The sequence below is a fragment of the Natrix helvetica genome (assembly GCF_964273705.1).
Source record: "Natrix helvetica genome assembly, chromosome: 1".
NCBI lineage: Eukaryota > Metazoa > Chordata > Lepidosauria > Squamata > Natricidae > Natrix > Natrix helvetica.
In genome coordinates, this window is record NC_138548.1 from 180,336,927 (window position 1) to 180,354,596 (window position 17,670).

Here is a 17,670-nt window from a genome sequence, read left to right on the forward strand (position 1 = left end):
CCCCCACCTGTTTCCCTTATTAAGTAGATCTTTTGACTAAAAACCACAAGAATTCTGTTGCAATCTTTTCCAACTAGCACATTATTTTAAAAGGCAAAATTGAGCTACACCTCACTTCATCAGTTTCAACAGTTCATCAACTGACTGTATCTGATGAAATGAACTCATCATTTTGGCTCATACCTTTTAATAGAATGTACTAATAGGAAAAAGTTCTACGAGACTCCTGATTTCTTTTGCCATAGACTAACAGTTCTCCTATAATATCCTTTGGTTGTAAATTTGCAAGCAGCACTCTAATACTACTGATCCTTATAAACTTCTTCTAAGAATCTTTTTGACAAAATATTACAACATAACATTTTTTAATCAATGAATAATTATGCCTGGAGCTAGTGAACATATATTTTTATGCATAAAACATTTGAGGAAGGAAACATTACGAAGGAAGCAGACACTATATATGTTACATTAGCCACACTTTATTCTATCTCCACACCCTAACTCACTTGATAATGTCTATTAATATAAAACATATGACATAATGTCACCACTCTTTCTGTTTCTATTAGCCACAGTCAGTGAAATAAAGCAGGGATACATACTGATATCATATGATGCATTTTAGATTTATTAGATGCTACAAAAGTGTAGCATATGTGCCACTCTCATAACATCCGATTCCAGAAAAGCCGATTGTGCTCTCAAAAAGCAAACAAATACAGGAGAGATAAAACCTCAGATAGGAGATCCAAAACAAAAATGTGTTGGATATCATACTTGCATGGGTGAAGGAATAGAATGGAGTGGAGTGGAGTGGAGTGGAATGGAATGGAATGGAATAGAATAGAATAGAATAGAATAGAATAGAATAGAATAGAATAGAATAGAATAGAATAGAATAGAATAGAATAGAATAGAATAGAATAGAATAGAAATAGTTGGAAGGGACTTTGGAGGTCTTCTAGTCCAACTCCCTACTCAGGCAGGAACCCTATACCATTTCAGACAAATGGTTGTCCAATCTCTTCTTAAAAACATCCACTGTTGGAGCATTCACAACTTCTGAAGGTAAATTGTTCAACTGATTAACTGTTCTGTCAGGAAATTTCTTCTTAGTTCTAGGATGCTTCTCTCCTTGATTAATTTCCATCCATTGCTTCTTGTCCTACCCTCAGGTGCTTTGGAGATATTGATTGTTATCAAAACTATGATGCACAGTTTAATCTTCAAGTGAGCTGGGCAGCATATAAATTTAATGAATCAATTAATCTGTTGATAATCTCAGATTATGCAACATATTTACTTGAAAAGTGTTTTGCTTATAGAATAAGCAAAATTGCTATCCTATCTTAGAATAATGTGAAATGAAACACAAAAAAATTACTAACTATAGATTTATTTATATAGAAAAATCTTAGGGCAACAAGATAAGTGGCATATGAATTTAATAAATAAATAAATTTCTATTTAAAACCTATTATATATTTCCATCCTTCTAAAAGCCTCTGACAGCAATTACACATGCAAAACAAGGATAATGCAGTCAATCTTACCAAAGAGGAAACTGTTCTCCTTTTGGCCAGATTTGTTACCTTCTCTTTAGCACTAATCTCTTCAATCCTCCTCCAAAATGCAATTTATTTTAATAGAAACTACCTTCTGATTTATAAAAGAATTTTACTTAAACAATAAATAGATTATGTGCCATCAGGTCAATTTGTTTTACTTTATTATTAGCTATCATAAAAAACATTATTATAAAAAGTATCTGAAGTCTTATATGTCTAGAAAGATAACATTTCTACAGAATGTTAGTTATTTGTACTCTAAAAATAAAGCCAATCCTTTCTAACTTTGTGATGCTTTTCAATGCTTATTTCTAAAATATTATGTTCTCCATTTTAGGATTTGTAAAATACTAGACAATCCATGACCTGTTGGTCATTCTTTCAGAGATATTTTCTTACCAAATTCCTGAATGCATTCAACAATGACAGAGTTTTAATGTACCACCTTCACTGGAAAAGCTGGGATGCATTCATAGATACAGTATATCTGTCTTGAAAATAGTTCACGTTGAACCATATATCATAGTCAAACATCTATTTTGCAATGTTTTGTAGTATGCTATAAACAGAAAAGGCTACATGTGAGTTCTTGTGCAAGGAATTGAACTATACCATCAAGCGTGGACTGCTATTGATGTGTCAACCACTTAGCTTCCTGGCAGCAGCCTGCTACAAACTCCAGGAATTGCTCAGAGCCAGTGTTAGAGTTTACAAATTTCAGTCTTCCATAACCTCAGTCTCCTTGTCTTGGAAAGGAAGTTCTGGGTAGCTCCTGGGTATCTTGAGTTCATAGCTTCCATCACAGCTATGGGTTTTGCCACAAATAATTGCAGCCCCAACACACATGGAAAAACATCTTGTCTTTATTTCAGAACACATGAGATGTGACCTGACAATTGAGCACATTAAGAAAAATCCTTTGTCGAGACGACTTCCGGTCCCCGAAGGCGACGGACGTTCGCATCCGCTGCTCGTCTTCTCGGTGGGCTCCCCCTTAGGGGGAGCACAGGAAGCCTTGGAGGGGCTCCCTGTCGTAGGGCAGCTTGTTGGGACCGCCTGGATCGGCGGCGGCCGCAGGGGGTCTCCAGCTTCGCCCCAGGAGCCGGGGAGCATGGGGGGTGCGCAGCAGCGCGCCTTCGCTGAGCAGAGCCTGGAAGGAAACAACTAATCGGACGTTACAGCTGAAAAGCGGTGAGGTGGGAAGCTTCCCTCAATCTTCTTTTTAACTACTTAATTGATGAACAGCAGCCTTTCTTAAACTGTGGTTTCAATCTTTTGAAGTGTTAAGACTGGAGGGGGGGTTCCCCCCCCCTCGGAAAAGCGGCAATTGGAAAATCCCTCTCTCTTGGAAGAGAGAGAGAGAGCTAAAAGTTACTTTCTCTTCCTTTAAGCAATGGGAGGATGATTTCTTGCTACAATTGCAAAGGAGGATTGCTGAGTTGATTCTTTTAAACTATTTTATGGAAACTTTGGACGTTGCTTTCTGATCTCCTGTGAAGGCGGAGCCAAGATGGCCAACTTCCTCCTTCTTTTTGCACTTATGAATGAAGTTTCCCTTTTGAAAGAATTTCTGGCTTTGTACTATATCACACCCTAGAGATCTCCAGGAGCCTTTCCTTGCACGTATCTCCCTTGGATTTGGAACACTTGATTTATATCACCTGGCTTGGACCTGTATAGAGACCAACGCTCTCCTCTGGACTTGCTTGCCTTATGACTTCTCCCGGTTGTGTCTTTCCACAGAGGCCATTTCTTTGTGCAGACTTATAGCTATCTCTGAACTTAATATGGGTCCTAAAAAACTACTGCCTGGTAAGCCATCTTCGGCCCCAACATCTTCTACGTCCAGCCCGGTAATCCAAAAGACACCATTGGCTTCATTTTTACAACCTAAAGTGCCTGAAGAGAGTTCAAAGGAACTATCTGTTGATCAAATGTTTCAAACTATTATAAAGGGACAGGACAAACTGAAAAAACAACTGGCAGATTTAAGTGATCAGCTCAGAGAAACGCAACAACAAACAACACAAAATAAACAGAGAATAGGTGTGCTGGAGGAGGGCGCGACTGGGCTGAGGAAAGAGGTTAAGACAATCCAGAAGGGGAATGTAGAATTTGAAAATCATATGATAAAGGTGGAATTTGAGAGAATGTCTTTTTTTCTTAGATTTCAAAACTTGCCAGAAACAGAAAATGAAGATCTCAAGATCATGACCACAATCTTAGCAGAATATATTAAAAGAGATAAACAACAGCTATGGTGGGATATTGATCTGATTTATAGGATTAATTCAGCATACGCTGGAACACACACCGTGCCAAGGGAAATACATGTTAAATTTCTTAGAAAGACTACAAGAGATGAGGTCTTAGGAGCTCAAAGGGTGGGACCACTGAAATATAAAGACAAAGAAATAACCATTCTTAAACAGATTCCAAAGAAAGTAAGAGATAAGAGGAAGAAATACTCCTCTTTAGCAAAGAAATTATATAATAATGGAATCTGGTTCAGATGGTTATTGCCAGAAGGAATGCTGATTTTCTGGGTGGGTAGTAGAATTAGAATCAACACAGTTGTGTAGGCGGAGGCCTTCATTAAAAAACATAGTGCCCTCCTAGATGAAACAGGGGGCAGTACATAAGATATGAAGGAGGGAGGGGCCACGGCTCTGCCAGCAGACAGGGGGGAGGATGCAACACTCAGAAGACTCAGGTCACAAAAATGAGTTGAAACATTATTGCAATTGTTGTTATAATGTAATTCTTGGAAGTGATACAAAAGATGATTGAATATATTGATGATTGAATGTAAAAACAAAAAGCTGCCAATGTTTATTCAAATTTTGATTTTTTTTTCTTCTTTTTTGTAAAAGTTGTGCGATTTGGGGGGATTTCTACCTTCCGCATGATGTAGCTGTCAAAATTTTCCATACCTATTTACCCTTTTCCTTAAAACATTTGTAAAAATCAATAAAAATTTTACAATATAAAAAAGAAAAAGAAAAATCCTTTGTCATAGTTAAACATCTCTTCCTTGTTAAACTGCAAAATCATAGATCTGGCCCTTTGCTAGGGCAGCAGGCTTATTAGAATGGGAAGCTAGTATTGTAGTGCAGCAGGCAAGAAACTGAGAGACTATGCATTTTAGTCCCACCTTAGAAGAGAAGCCAGCTGAGTGACTTTGGACCAGTCACTCTCTATCAACTCTAGGAAGGAGGCAAATTAAAGCCATGTCTGAATTCTTGGCGAGAAAGCTGCATTGACTTGTTCATGCAGCCACCAGAATCAATATTGACTTGAGACACCTCCCATCCAAAAAAGTGTATGTGTGTATTCATAAATATTTATTTTCATTTTAATAGTTTATTGAAAATATGAGGGTACCAAAAATGATAATATGCCAAAAATGCATATTAACACTGGCACAAAGTATATAGCAGCAAACAACGATTCATCAAATGTTAATCAGATTGTTATACTATAAATACAGTTGTCTATAACCAGTATGAAATCAATCTGCAATAATAGAAATACTACTAAATAATAGAAATACATCTTTTTCAGTTAACCACAAATAGTTTTCTACTGATCAACGACCTACCATTTGATCAATTGATTAGTTTTGGCTTCACCGCATAACCCATCTCAGTTTTACTGCATAAATCTATAGCACACAAATTATTTTGCAATAACATGCAACACACAAAAACAAATATTGAAATATCTGCTTTGTTTTTATCTAAAAGCTTTAGACTGATTTTTAAAAATGGAATGCGTTGGATAGATCTGGAAGTGATAGGGAATTTATAACCATTCATTTCACTTGATAAAGAATTTTTAAAAAGGAAGGAAATATTTCCTAAGTTAAAAAAGAGCTTGGTACTGTAGTACAATATTGATATGACAAAGAATTCATTCTAAGGCTGATATTTTAAAATTTATTATACCTATCCAAGCCAAAAGTGAGCATTTCAAATCATAGTAGATAGAAAAATATTTGTTTCCATTTCTGCTTTCAATTTAAATGCATTCAAAGTTCCCTGATCTTGCTGAAGATGATCAGGACAGTTTAATTTCATTAAAATATTTTTAAATTTTGTTTTCCCTTTTTATCAGAAACTTTTACACCTTGTATACTCTGTTTCCCTGAAAATAAGACCTCCCTGGATAATAAGCCCAGTCGGGCTTTTGAGTGCATGTGCTAAAATAAGCCCTTCACAAAAAATAAGCACTTCCCGAAAATATTGTAACACAGCAGCAGCCATGAGGTGACAACACATGCTGCCTCCTGCACCTCAAAAATAATAAGATCTCCACGAAAATAAGGCCAAGTGCTTATTTCGGGGGCCATAAGAAAATAAGATCCTGTCTTATATTGCGGGAAACATGGTACTTTCAAGAAGATGAAGCTATAATATTCTCCATAAGAATGCTACATAGAATGATATATTTTTCCAAAGTACTTGTGAATCAAAAGCTCTCCAAATATCAACATCAAAACAATATATATATACACAAACACACACTAAAAAGATATATGCATAGAGAACAGAAGCATGTGTTCATCAATTCCAATGACAATTAGCTGCAGCAATTAATTCCCTGATATTTTTTTTATCTGAAAAGTGTATGGTTTTATCGAATAGTTTCAAATATAAAATCTGCAATGTTGACAACTTTCTCTTTGAGGTAAACAACAGGCATAGAAATCTCATATGTGGACCTAATCTAGAGCACAGGAAGATAGGGAGGGAGATAGGGGAGAAGGAGAAAGAGAGAGGATCACTTTTAGAATCCCATTTTCCTGCTCTTCCCTGAATTCTGATCCCATTCTCCCCAGATGTACAGTATCAACCCATTAATTAGAAGCTGTCCCAAGCAAATTTTGAAATATCTTCCACTGATGTCAATATGGATAGTTTAAGATTTCCGCAATACAGGGATGAATAATTTTGAAGGGGAATACTGTTAGAAAATGAAACGCTAATACTTTCTTAAAAAACCCTCCCCTTGCCCTACGATACGGCTTTAAAATAGTATTTATTGAATTGGATGACAATCAAAAAGCTATTTTAAAAGTTTCAGTGCCAGACAGAAGATATTTTTTAAGAAAGAGTGCTGCTGGGGAGAGAGTTTCATATAGGATCCCTTCAAAACTGCCATCCGTTATTATCAGTAGCATGTGGCAGAGTATGTGAGAAAGTACACTGAGAACTTCATGTCAAGTGGAATGAGTATTGCCCAATATTACTACAAAATCTCAAACAGGGGATTTCAAAGTCAATTCAGTTCTCCAGCCCAAAAGAAATTTACTAACGCATTGTTCTTATAAAATGCCACATTGCTAGACTACCTAGTGGTTTATACAATGTTGTGTTTGTGTCTATGTAAAAATAATAATAGAATAGTATTAATGCTCTAACAATGATAAAGAATAGAATTTCAAGTTTAATACCATTGTGCAACAAAAATAATTACATGCATTTTAAGTATGTAATACACTTGAAACATAAATATTTAAATATATATTTAAATCTAATCAGAAATATGTACAACAAAGAAATGTGTGGGGAGAAAAAACAGCTAGATAACGTCTAAGCATTAGTAACTTTACAGATCTTCCTTAGTAATTAAGCAGCATATGAAAAATTCTTAAAGATAGAATCCAGATTAGAACGTGGCAAATTTGATCTTATTTTTGAATGTTTTTCAGAAAAATTCTATAAGCACATAAAAGCTTAAAATACAGATTCTGGACTATAAGAAAAATAAAAATCTGTAAGCCAGACACACCTACTTAATGTACTAGCAAACTACTATTTCCTAAGGATGAAAAAGCTGGTATCTATCTGATTGAATCTGTCTTTCCTTGTTGGAGGGCCCATATGTTTTCCCAAATGAAATGCTCAGCTAGCGTGGGTCAGTGAAGGAAGCTACATGCTTTCATAAAAATATTCTTTCTTGGGATCACCTTCTTTCTAGAGATGCCAAGAATGATGCCTTGGTTGCTTAATTCAGGATGTTCCACATGTTAATTCACAAGATGAATTAACCAAGATGAATAGTGCTGTCAGACTGAAAACTGGTTCACCATGACAGAAATAGTGAGATACAATGACCTTTATATTCAAAAGAACAATATTCCTATAATACCATGACATGATTTTTTGAAAATTTTCTCCAGATTTATGCAATAATAAAGATATATTTGTTTCATGGTTTTATTTCTTATTACACACTTTCTGATTAAAATTCTTTCATAAATTCACTATTAAGTAAAACATATTTTCATGGCCTAGCTTACTAATAGTTCATTTTACTTTCACTTTCTTTTTTATACTAATGTTTACATAAAATACAATATACATTATCTTTTTTGTACATTATTAACAAAATGACAGATGATGCGCATACACAGTTTTCCTAAAGCTACATTTTATTAGTTACAGTTTCATTCTATTCTATCAAAAAATCATGCTTTTTAAAGCTCTTATATTTTATGGATGAGTGTCCACCATCAGTCACTATGTTGAAAAAGTTGCTAAATTATATTTCTGAATGTCGTGATACAAACCCCACTCTTTTCATATTTGTATCCCAATATCTGACTCAAGTATATAAGTCACAGGGTTTGTACCATGATACACAGATCATATTTTCCTCATTCCCCTCATCCTGCACACACCAGTGCTTTCGTATATAGGTTGTCTGAACTTTGATTATACATTTGCTTGCACATATATGGATGTGAGTTTACATTAACTAAGTAAAAAAAGATTTTAGGCTCAACTAAAAAGGTGCCCTAAGTAATAATGCTTGACACACTTTTTAAAAATGTATTGTTTTTAATAGCAAGTAAACTTAGGGTAAGGAAATTTTATCTCTTCTCTCATTGATCTTAAGCAATTTTGGGTACTACATGTATATATCATCTAACAACTACAAATGTCTGCATTTAGCTATTATTTTTACTGAGGTTAATTTATACAAAGTTACAGAGTAATTCAGTAATTCAGAGTAATTCATATTTATTCAAAGGAGTCCCTTTCTTTCAAATCAGTATTTAAAAGTGACTTTTAATCAATAATCAAACCAGCTAATTAAAATGAAAGGTAGTTAATCAATTATCATTTCTTTAACTGGCTGTTAATCGTTGCTGTATATTGAAGATTCATCTAATAATGCAAGAAAAATCTTCAAATTCAGTGAAGACTTTATGGTCTCTAGGGAAAAAATGCATATATTTTAAAGAAAAAATGAATTTAGATAACTCAGAAGGTTGTAAACATCCATGCTACAGTTTACATTATCAGCTTTGGAGAGCATATTACAAAGTCAGATTTAAAAATATTTTCTTTGAACAGTTCATCAGACCTGGTATGAAATCCTCTAAATAAAATGAGATAATTTAACTTGATTCTGATTCCATTTGTAACAATACAATTATGAAAGTTTGTGTGTTTACATGCTACTTGAAGAATAAATAAATACTGCTGCATCGTCTGTTTCATATTTATCATGAACACGTTAATATATTTACTAGCAAAATAAATGTGGGTATGATGTCTGATATTCTTTGATTAAATACTAATACACATACAAAATTAGTTATTCATGATGTGCACTTTGATTTTATGTATATGTTCAATATCCAAAAGTAACTTTTAGTATATTAATAAAGGGGCAAGCTTAGAAATAATTTGCATGGGAGTGAAGTTTGTACAGGATTCCTCAATGATTATCCCTAGGCCATTATAAGCATATATACTACCAACTACCCTATCTGCGTTAGTACATGTTTAGGTACTATTAAAGAACTATTTTATATAGCCAATTGTTTTATTTATTTATTTATTAAATTTGTTTGCCACCCATCTCACTACAATTGTTAAAGATGTCGATGTAATACCTTGTGCCTGAGCTGCAGAGCTGTGAGAATAACCGAGAGCCAGGAGCGCAGTCTCCACTAGCTGACTAAAAAGCACATCTTTACGAACCAGAACAAACTCTGCATGTTCTTCTCGATTATCATATTCAAGAGAAGTATCCAGTTGTTCCACGACACAAAAGACGGGGATCATCAAACCTGGAGAAAGAAAAGTATTGAATCCAAATTAGAAACCGTAAGAAATGTTTCTGAATCAGTACAATAATGTATCTTGTTGCAAGTGCTATTACCAAGTTCAGGTAGTCCTTGACTAACAACCACAATGGAGCCCTAAATTTTGGTGGTTAAGTGAGATTTGTTAAGTGAGTTTTGTTCCATGTTATGACCTTTCTTGCCACAGTTGTTAAATGAATCACTGCAATTGTCAAGTCAGTAACAAGATTGTTAAGTGAATCTGGCTTCCCCATTGACTTTGCTTGTCAGAAGGTTGCAAAAAGTTATCATGTAACCCCAGGAAACTGCAACCATAATAAATGAGTCAGTTGCTAAGCATCTGAATTTTGATCACATGCCCATGGGGATGCCAAAATGATCATAAGTGTGAAAAGCAGTCATAAGTCAGCTTTTTCAGTGCTGTTGTAACTTCAACAGTCACTAAACAAAGTGTAGTAAGTCGAGGACTACCTGCATATTTAAAATCAGAAATAGGACATATATTTGTTAAGCTTATATCCCATCTGTTCTTCATATGCTAAAAGTGGAGTACTTAGTGTCTCTCTTCTGGTTTACCCCCACAAGAATAAACCCTGTGAGGTAGGTTAGCTTGAGATTTCCTCAGTGAGTTAAACTTGAGTTCTTGGTTCTACTCTAATATCATATCACTATCTCACACTGATAATGAAGCAAATAGTATTTAGGAGTATATTGACTCAGAAGATGGAGATTCCATTTAGGTTAGAAATGAACTCTTCCTAAACTTTCTTGATTGGGAATCGCCCAGAGTTTGGTATAAGATGGGCAGTTATAGAAATGTTTTAAATAAATAAACTTTTTACATGCATCTAAAGTAGTAGCCATCTCACTGTTTATTTTTCTGTAATAAATTGAATAATATCACTTTAAAGGCAGGCAGAAATATTTTATACAAAAATATGAAACAAATAGAAATAACAAAAAACAGTAATGTAATCCCTAATTATAGTGACATCAAAGCTCAAACTCTTGTGCCTTTTTCTCCCACTTGTGCACTGCCAAACTTTTCTCTTTTGGGTAGGAGAGATTCCTTCCAGTTTTTATGGTAACAGGTTGGGTTGTTCACTTCTGATTGTCCTAGAACTAATTCTCACAAGTCTATTTCAAAAGAGTTCTGAATAATGAAGTAGGTTCAAATGAAAGCATGTGGTAAGTAAGAATTAATAAAAATGTAGATTATACAATATTATCTAAAGAAAATAATATCATTGTGAATAATTTAAGATGAATCAAACACATAATAATAAATCATATTATGAACAATCAACTTGCTAGGTCCATTTCATCATATTCAAGTATGTTATTTATTATGCATATTTAATTATGTAAAGTGCTTTCCAAGCTGGAAAAATTCATCTTCAAAACAATCAATTTAAATGCTTCTTGTTTTTCTGTTACCTGTACAGCAAACTGACACTTTAAAATGAAACATGGCTGACACTCACAACCCTACTGTCAGAAATTGTAGTTGTCTTTCTGATCAAGAGTTTTCCTTCTTAACTTGGGCAACCATTAATAAGTTGCTTAATTTCTAGAATATCTATGGCTTGCGGAAGTCATTTGGCACCTTCTTTTCATTATACATTGTTCCAGGTTTGATTTTTCTACATTGTATATTTGTGTTTATTGATCTGGAACCATGAAAAAGTGAAGAAAGAAGATGACTAGAAGTCCTCAATGGAAGAACTGAGAATGTAGGCTAACAGAAAACATGAAAGGGAGGAGTATACAAGACAGAAGAGGAAAATATGTTTTGAGAATGGGTTGTTTTGAGGAAATATTGTGGGTGCTTTCATAAAACGACCATTAGTAGGTACCTGCCTTTTCATAAAAAGGCTAATAAAATGCACAGTTAAAATAGAATCAAGAATATTTTTCATAGAGTGTTTCCCCTAAGTTAATAAAAATGTAAAAGTTATCAGAATTTGAGTCAAATGTTTTAGCATTACCACCTATGCCCATAACATGAAATTTTAATTCCATTCTCCAATTTGCATTCCAACAAATGCCTGCAATTAAAGCCACCAGTAATTTTTCCCAAAGGAGAGATTTAAATAATGAGTAAGTTACATTTTACAGTTTCACCAACAATTGCTCAAACCAGAAAGAGAATATTACTGAGATATAATACTTTAGGAAAATAATTGCTTTGGGTATGCTTGATAGTTCTGATCTATTATTTTTAACAAAAAGGTAGTTATATAAATTAGGTGTATATGAAAACTTGCTGAATTAACCAAATAATATGAACCCAACATTCAAAACTTCTCTCCCAACTGATATACTGAAATATTTGCAAGTAAAATTATAGTGTCTGTTTTATAGTGCCTCTCCTCATTCTATCGTCACCACCACCAGTACATTCATACCATACCAACTCATAACTAATTTTTTACCGGTAGTATTTACTCCTTTGGAAGATGTTCATCCCCTCATAAAACAGGAAGAGAGAAAGGAAGCAAGGAAGACATTTATCTAGGATATAGAGTATTCCCTATTATAAACATGTTTTATATAAATGCTTTATATAACAAATGCTTCAAATACTAAGAATACCCACATTTTATTAAGTGTAATGAGAGCCAGCAAAGTACTTAATAGATTAAAAAAGAGTAGCAAGTGTATGTCTAGCTTTCTCATAAAAACACATAGAATTTATCTGAAAACTAATTATAAGAATTTAATAGAAATATACAACAATATACTTTTAAAATGAAGCAATGCTGAAGTTCTGTATTTTTCTGAGGGACAGTGGATCTCAAAAATTATTAACCTTTCTTCTCTTTTTGAATCTCTGCATATATTTATTGGAAATATTTAAAAGTAGAACCACTCCTAGTAATTCAATCATCACATAACACTACATAGTAACTAATCTCCAATAAGTGAAAATTTCAAATATCCACAAATTGTAGTCTACAACCAAAGAAAAATCTTCTGAATTTCTTTAAATCACCAGACTTGAGATTGGCAGACTCATATTTATAACACTACAATTAAAGTATAAATGAAGTATAAAATATAATAATACGTATTTGAGTATTACACTAAATGTTTTTTATTTAGTTAACACAATTATATATTTCTTCCAATTATATTAAATCTCAGACTGGTTTAGAATCAGTTAAACCTGCATATATTGACGTTACAAATATCAATAATTAAAACAACCTCAAACATATTTTATTTATTTATACTTATGACAATCAATCTTTAATCAATGATAATCAAAATTAATTAGCAGAATAATTTTCAGAATATAACATTCATTCTTCTCCAAGTGATAAATTTAAAACATTAATAGGTATCAAATAAATGTACAAGTAGTCCTCAACTTACAACAATTCATTTAGAGACCGTTCAAGCTTACAGTATCACTGAACAAAGTGACTTATAACTGTTTTTCACATTTACAACCATTCTAGCATCCCGATGATCATGTGATCAAAATTCAGACATTTGGCAACTAACTCATATTTATGACAATTACAGTGTCCTGGGATCACTTGACCCCTTTTTGCAACCTTCTGACATGCAAAGTCAATGGGAAAGTCAGGTTCACTTAACAATCTTGTTACTCACTTAACTATGATGATTCACTTAACAACCATCTCACTTAGGCACAGAAAGTTTGAGCTCAATTGTGGTCTTAAATTGAGAATTATTGGTATTTGTTCATGTTTCTTGATATTTTCTGATTCAAAATCAATCTTTGAACTAAATCAAGTCATTTTAAATGGAGTCAGAAAATATCAAGAAAGTTGTACAAAGATCAACACTGATGCTAAAGAGAGAACAAAAGTTTTATTTGTTTTATTTTTATAGGCCTATGGGGACTTTGACTCAAACCAATTTCCCAGCATGCAGAGTATTCATTTTTGCCAGTGGAAATTTCCCTCTCCCCCCCCCCCCCCCCACACACAAAAAACTCTGGAATTCTAACACAGTCTCCATCTTCCTTCTGATTTTTGGAAAAGTATATGTTAAATGCTGTTTTATTTGAATTAGGAGACTAGCAAAATAGAAAGCAAAATGTAAACTTTTAGTGCCTATTTGTATTCCCAAATTTATTTTCAGATTAAGAAACCCGTTGCTATAAACAAATATCCTATAAACATGCTGTCATCCAGGAAAAAAGGTGAGCATGGAGTTATCAGGAACAGGTTGAGGAGTATTAGAAACAAGGATCAAATATCAGGAGAAAGGTGAATGGGGTCTTTTAGTATGGTTGGGATACGTTGCTTCAGTGTAATGATTAAGAAATGTCCTGCATATAAATACACATAGTTTTCTGAAGAGCACTCTATTTTCTGGCATGGTAGGGTTAACTTTATTTAGTTAATTAATTTATATCTGCACAAAACAACATGAAATCTTAAAGAAAAAGATTTCGTTTAATAGTTAATAAAATGTGTGCAGTTACTAATGAATATGAATAATACAAGACTATTATACTACAAAATATTTGCAATGCTAATATACATATTGCTGCATCACCTTGAGTAACCTGTTGAGATGAGAAACCATATAAATTGAATGAATGAATGAATGATTATTAGAAAATATTGCCTGTTCAAAACAGATAAATCACACATTTTCAACAATCCTTCCTTAATATCTGGAATAATATCAGTTTTCCAATTTCTCAATATTATTCCTTTAGCCACCATCACCCCATGCTTAATATAATTTAATAATTTGTATCATAATTTGAGAGATACAGTCAAATTCTAAAGCTCTGGTATATAATTCAACATTACAATGTATTTAACATTTAAAAAATAATCTATAAATTTGTTTGTAAACATTTATGTACTTTTGCAAAAAGATACTAAATGATCACATAATGTGGGTTAGTGAACATTTAAAAATCTGATGTTTATCCTTTCAAATGCTTTTTATGGAGAGTCCAATATACATAAAGTATATTATTTTTGATGAACAGTTATCTCAAATCTATAGACAGCATTTTAACATTTTAAAGATATGAAGCCATTTATGGGGATTTATTGGCAAATCCAAGTTTTACTCCATGCTTAAATGTCCATTTTAATTATTTCCTTGAGCTTTCGATAGAGACATGTTACAGGTTTTAATTTTGTCATGGATTCCAGGCAGCTCAGGTCCTTCAAGGCAGCCAAAGGGCCTGATCTGTTACAATATGCTTCAGTTGAAGATACCTTCAGCCTTGAATATTGGGGGGACTACATTTTGTCATGAAAAATTCTTAAAATACTGTAATAGTTGATTTAAAGTCATGATCCCAGCATCTATTTAAACCTTCGATAGGACTCTGCTGCTATGCAATTCTTTTGTATTTTGTCAGGGAAAACATGTGACTTCATATTCTGGCTGAGACTTCATTTTTATCTTTATACTAAGTTACTTGTGTCTCATTGATTTCTTGTCCCTGAAATAAATGCTGGAACAGATCAGTGGTGGGTTGCAGACAGTACGCCCCGGTACGGGTGTACCGGAGCCTGCCCGGAGCACCCGATACCATTCCAGTACGATGCTCTGGAGGGCCCACCCGAGCTCCTTACCGGTCTTTTAAGTCTTCGGTGCTTCCGTGCATGCGCACGATGCATACAGCGCCTGCGCGACGCTCTACTGAGCAGCTGGAGCATCACGGAGGCTCGCGGAGGGGCTAAGACACATGCGTGCGCTACACGTGTCCATGTGGACACCGCCGGGCCCCTTCCAACCATACCGGTTGGAATGGGATCCGGAACCCACCACTGGAGCACATGTTCTTTATTCTGAGTCTTGGAGCACAACTTCTTGTTATTAGCATCCAAAAGAAGTGATTTACCTGTTTGTCTTCAAGGACATAGACGTTTTGTGGCTGTTCATTCCTCTACATCAGCCATTTAATAGATCTACAAGATACATTCACAGGAGATTGGACACTCCTTTTCTAAGTTTTATTAGTGCTATGAAGAAATGATTTGGAATAGAAGACTGCAGCTTTCCCCATGACCACCCTAAGTACATCATTTTCTAGAAAATTTTCACTTGATTAAATATTGGCGCAAGGAGAACTTCCATTATGCCAAGACTAGATTTCTTTTTAAGTTTAATTGCCATAGTGGAAAGCAGATTTCCACAGGAACGTAAGGTTGGGGAAAAAAGAATTAAACCTGTCTTTCTCACATGGCAATTATTTTAACAAAAGCATCCCTTGGTATCATATGCAGAATGATTATTATGACAGAAAATATATGGGTTCAGACTAAGTATGATTAATTGTAGAAGAAAAAAAACAAATGAACTTACATTTCTAGGCTTATGTTCACATGACATTAGAAAGTGATATATACAAATTCCAATTTAAGAAGTATCTAGTAAGCTACTGGGAAAATACAGGGGGCAAATACAAGCCACAATGATACTTATGATATAACTGCACTCACATAAAAAGGGTATCCAGCTAATGATATGTACAGAAGAAAAAATTCACTGCCGCAAGATATGCTAGCTATTGGATATATGGAATATCAGAATTATGATTGACAGTATCTTTGATATTATCAAGACAGAAATGTCAAGAGTGATTATTGACATTTTGGAAATCAGTGAACTGACATGGGCTACAGTCATGTCAGGAGCACCAACATGGACTAAAATAGGCCACTTCATACCAAGGGAGCATTAGATTTTCTACTATGCAAGATATTCAATAATCTTCTAATAAAATCATACAAGTAATAATCATTATTAGCAAAAAGTTATAGAATTTATGTTTGAACACAATCTAAAAATAACACAGTGATCTCAACTCAAACACAAACCAGGCCAATAAATATTATTATGATATGCTTTAAGCCTAGATGCATAGGAAGTAGAAGCTTAATTGCGCCAGGGTTATTTTCAAGACCTTGCTGACATACCCTGCTCCCCTATGACATATTAATTATACAAAAATTGGTATGCTGGAGTTAGAAGTAAATAGCATTCATAGAAGTAGATAGAAAAGCAAATAGGAAAATTTGGCCTTTATGTACAAAATGAGACAGTATTCTGCTGCCAAGAAAATTAAATGTTTATAGCAAATACTTTCTTCCAACAACTAAAAGACTATTCTATACACAGACATTATCTGAGGAACTAAGCAAAATTAAACTATGCAAGAAATGGATGGAACACTTTTTCAGTCCCACCACTACCACTACCCCGCCGCCAAAGATCTGGTGCTGATTACAGCTCTGATCACAAACCCCTTGAAAATGTACAACTTAAGCTAAAAGAAAGAAACAAATACATAGTTTTTAAAATACAGTGCTTAACTCTTTTACAGAAATTCATGACATTGTTAAAAACAAAACAAACAAGATATCACAAAATTCAAAAAACCAAAGAAGGTGAAATGGCTGCCTGCTGACATGTTGGAGGCAGAAAACAAAAGGCAACCGAGACAGAGCAAATTCTTCCCAATGAAGAGCTAAATTCCAGAAAAGAGCAAGAAGAGTCAAAGAGTTAAAATAAACAATGCAAACAAGATTAACGTTGAAAGGGAAGAATGGGAGTTTTTTAAGGAAATTACAGAAATCAAGGAAAACTTTTATGCAGGGGTGGGAAAGATAAAAGTCAAGGTAGACAACAATCTACTGCAGAAAGAAGATATTCAGAAGAGAGAGAGGATGAATTGTATAAAAAGATCCTTGTCAGGCACAAGTATCCACAAACAGAAGTTTAATTCAAAGCACTTCAAGTTTATTACATGCTACCTATACACAAGAATCTGATCTACTGGGAGACGACTTCCGGTCCCCGAAGGCGACGGACCTGTGTGTCCACTGCTCGTCTCTTCGGTGGGCTCCTATTAGGAGCACAGGGGGCCTTGGAGGGGCTCCCTGCCATAGGGCGGCTCGTTGAAACCCCCTGGATTGGCGACAGCCGCGGGGGGGTCTCCAACCTCGCCCCAGGAGCCGGGGAGCATGGGGGGTGCATGGCAGCGTT

The 17,670-nt window shown here is 34.4% G+C and overlaps 1 protein-coding gene across 4 annotated transcripts in view; it reads right to left on the bottom strand.

The window, feature by feature from the left end:
- The window catches only part of SATB2 (SATB homeobox 2), a 139,749-nt gene that overhangs the window by 96,957 nt on the left and 25,122 nt on the right, over positions 1-17,670 (bottom strand). For all 4 annotated transcript variants that reach the window (XM_081934814.1, XM_081934815.1, XM_081934813.1 and 1 more), the window contains exon 3: positions 9,481-9,657. In XM_081934814.1, the coding sequence (XP_081790940.1) occupies positions 9,481-9,657 (177 nt within the window). The remainder of the gene's footprint in view (positions 1-9,480; positions 9,658-17,670) is intronic.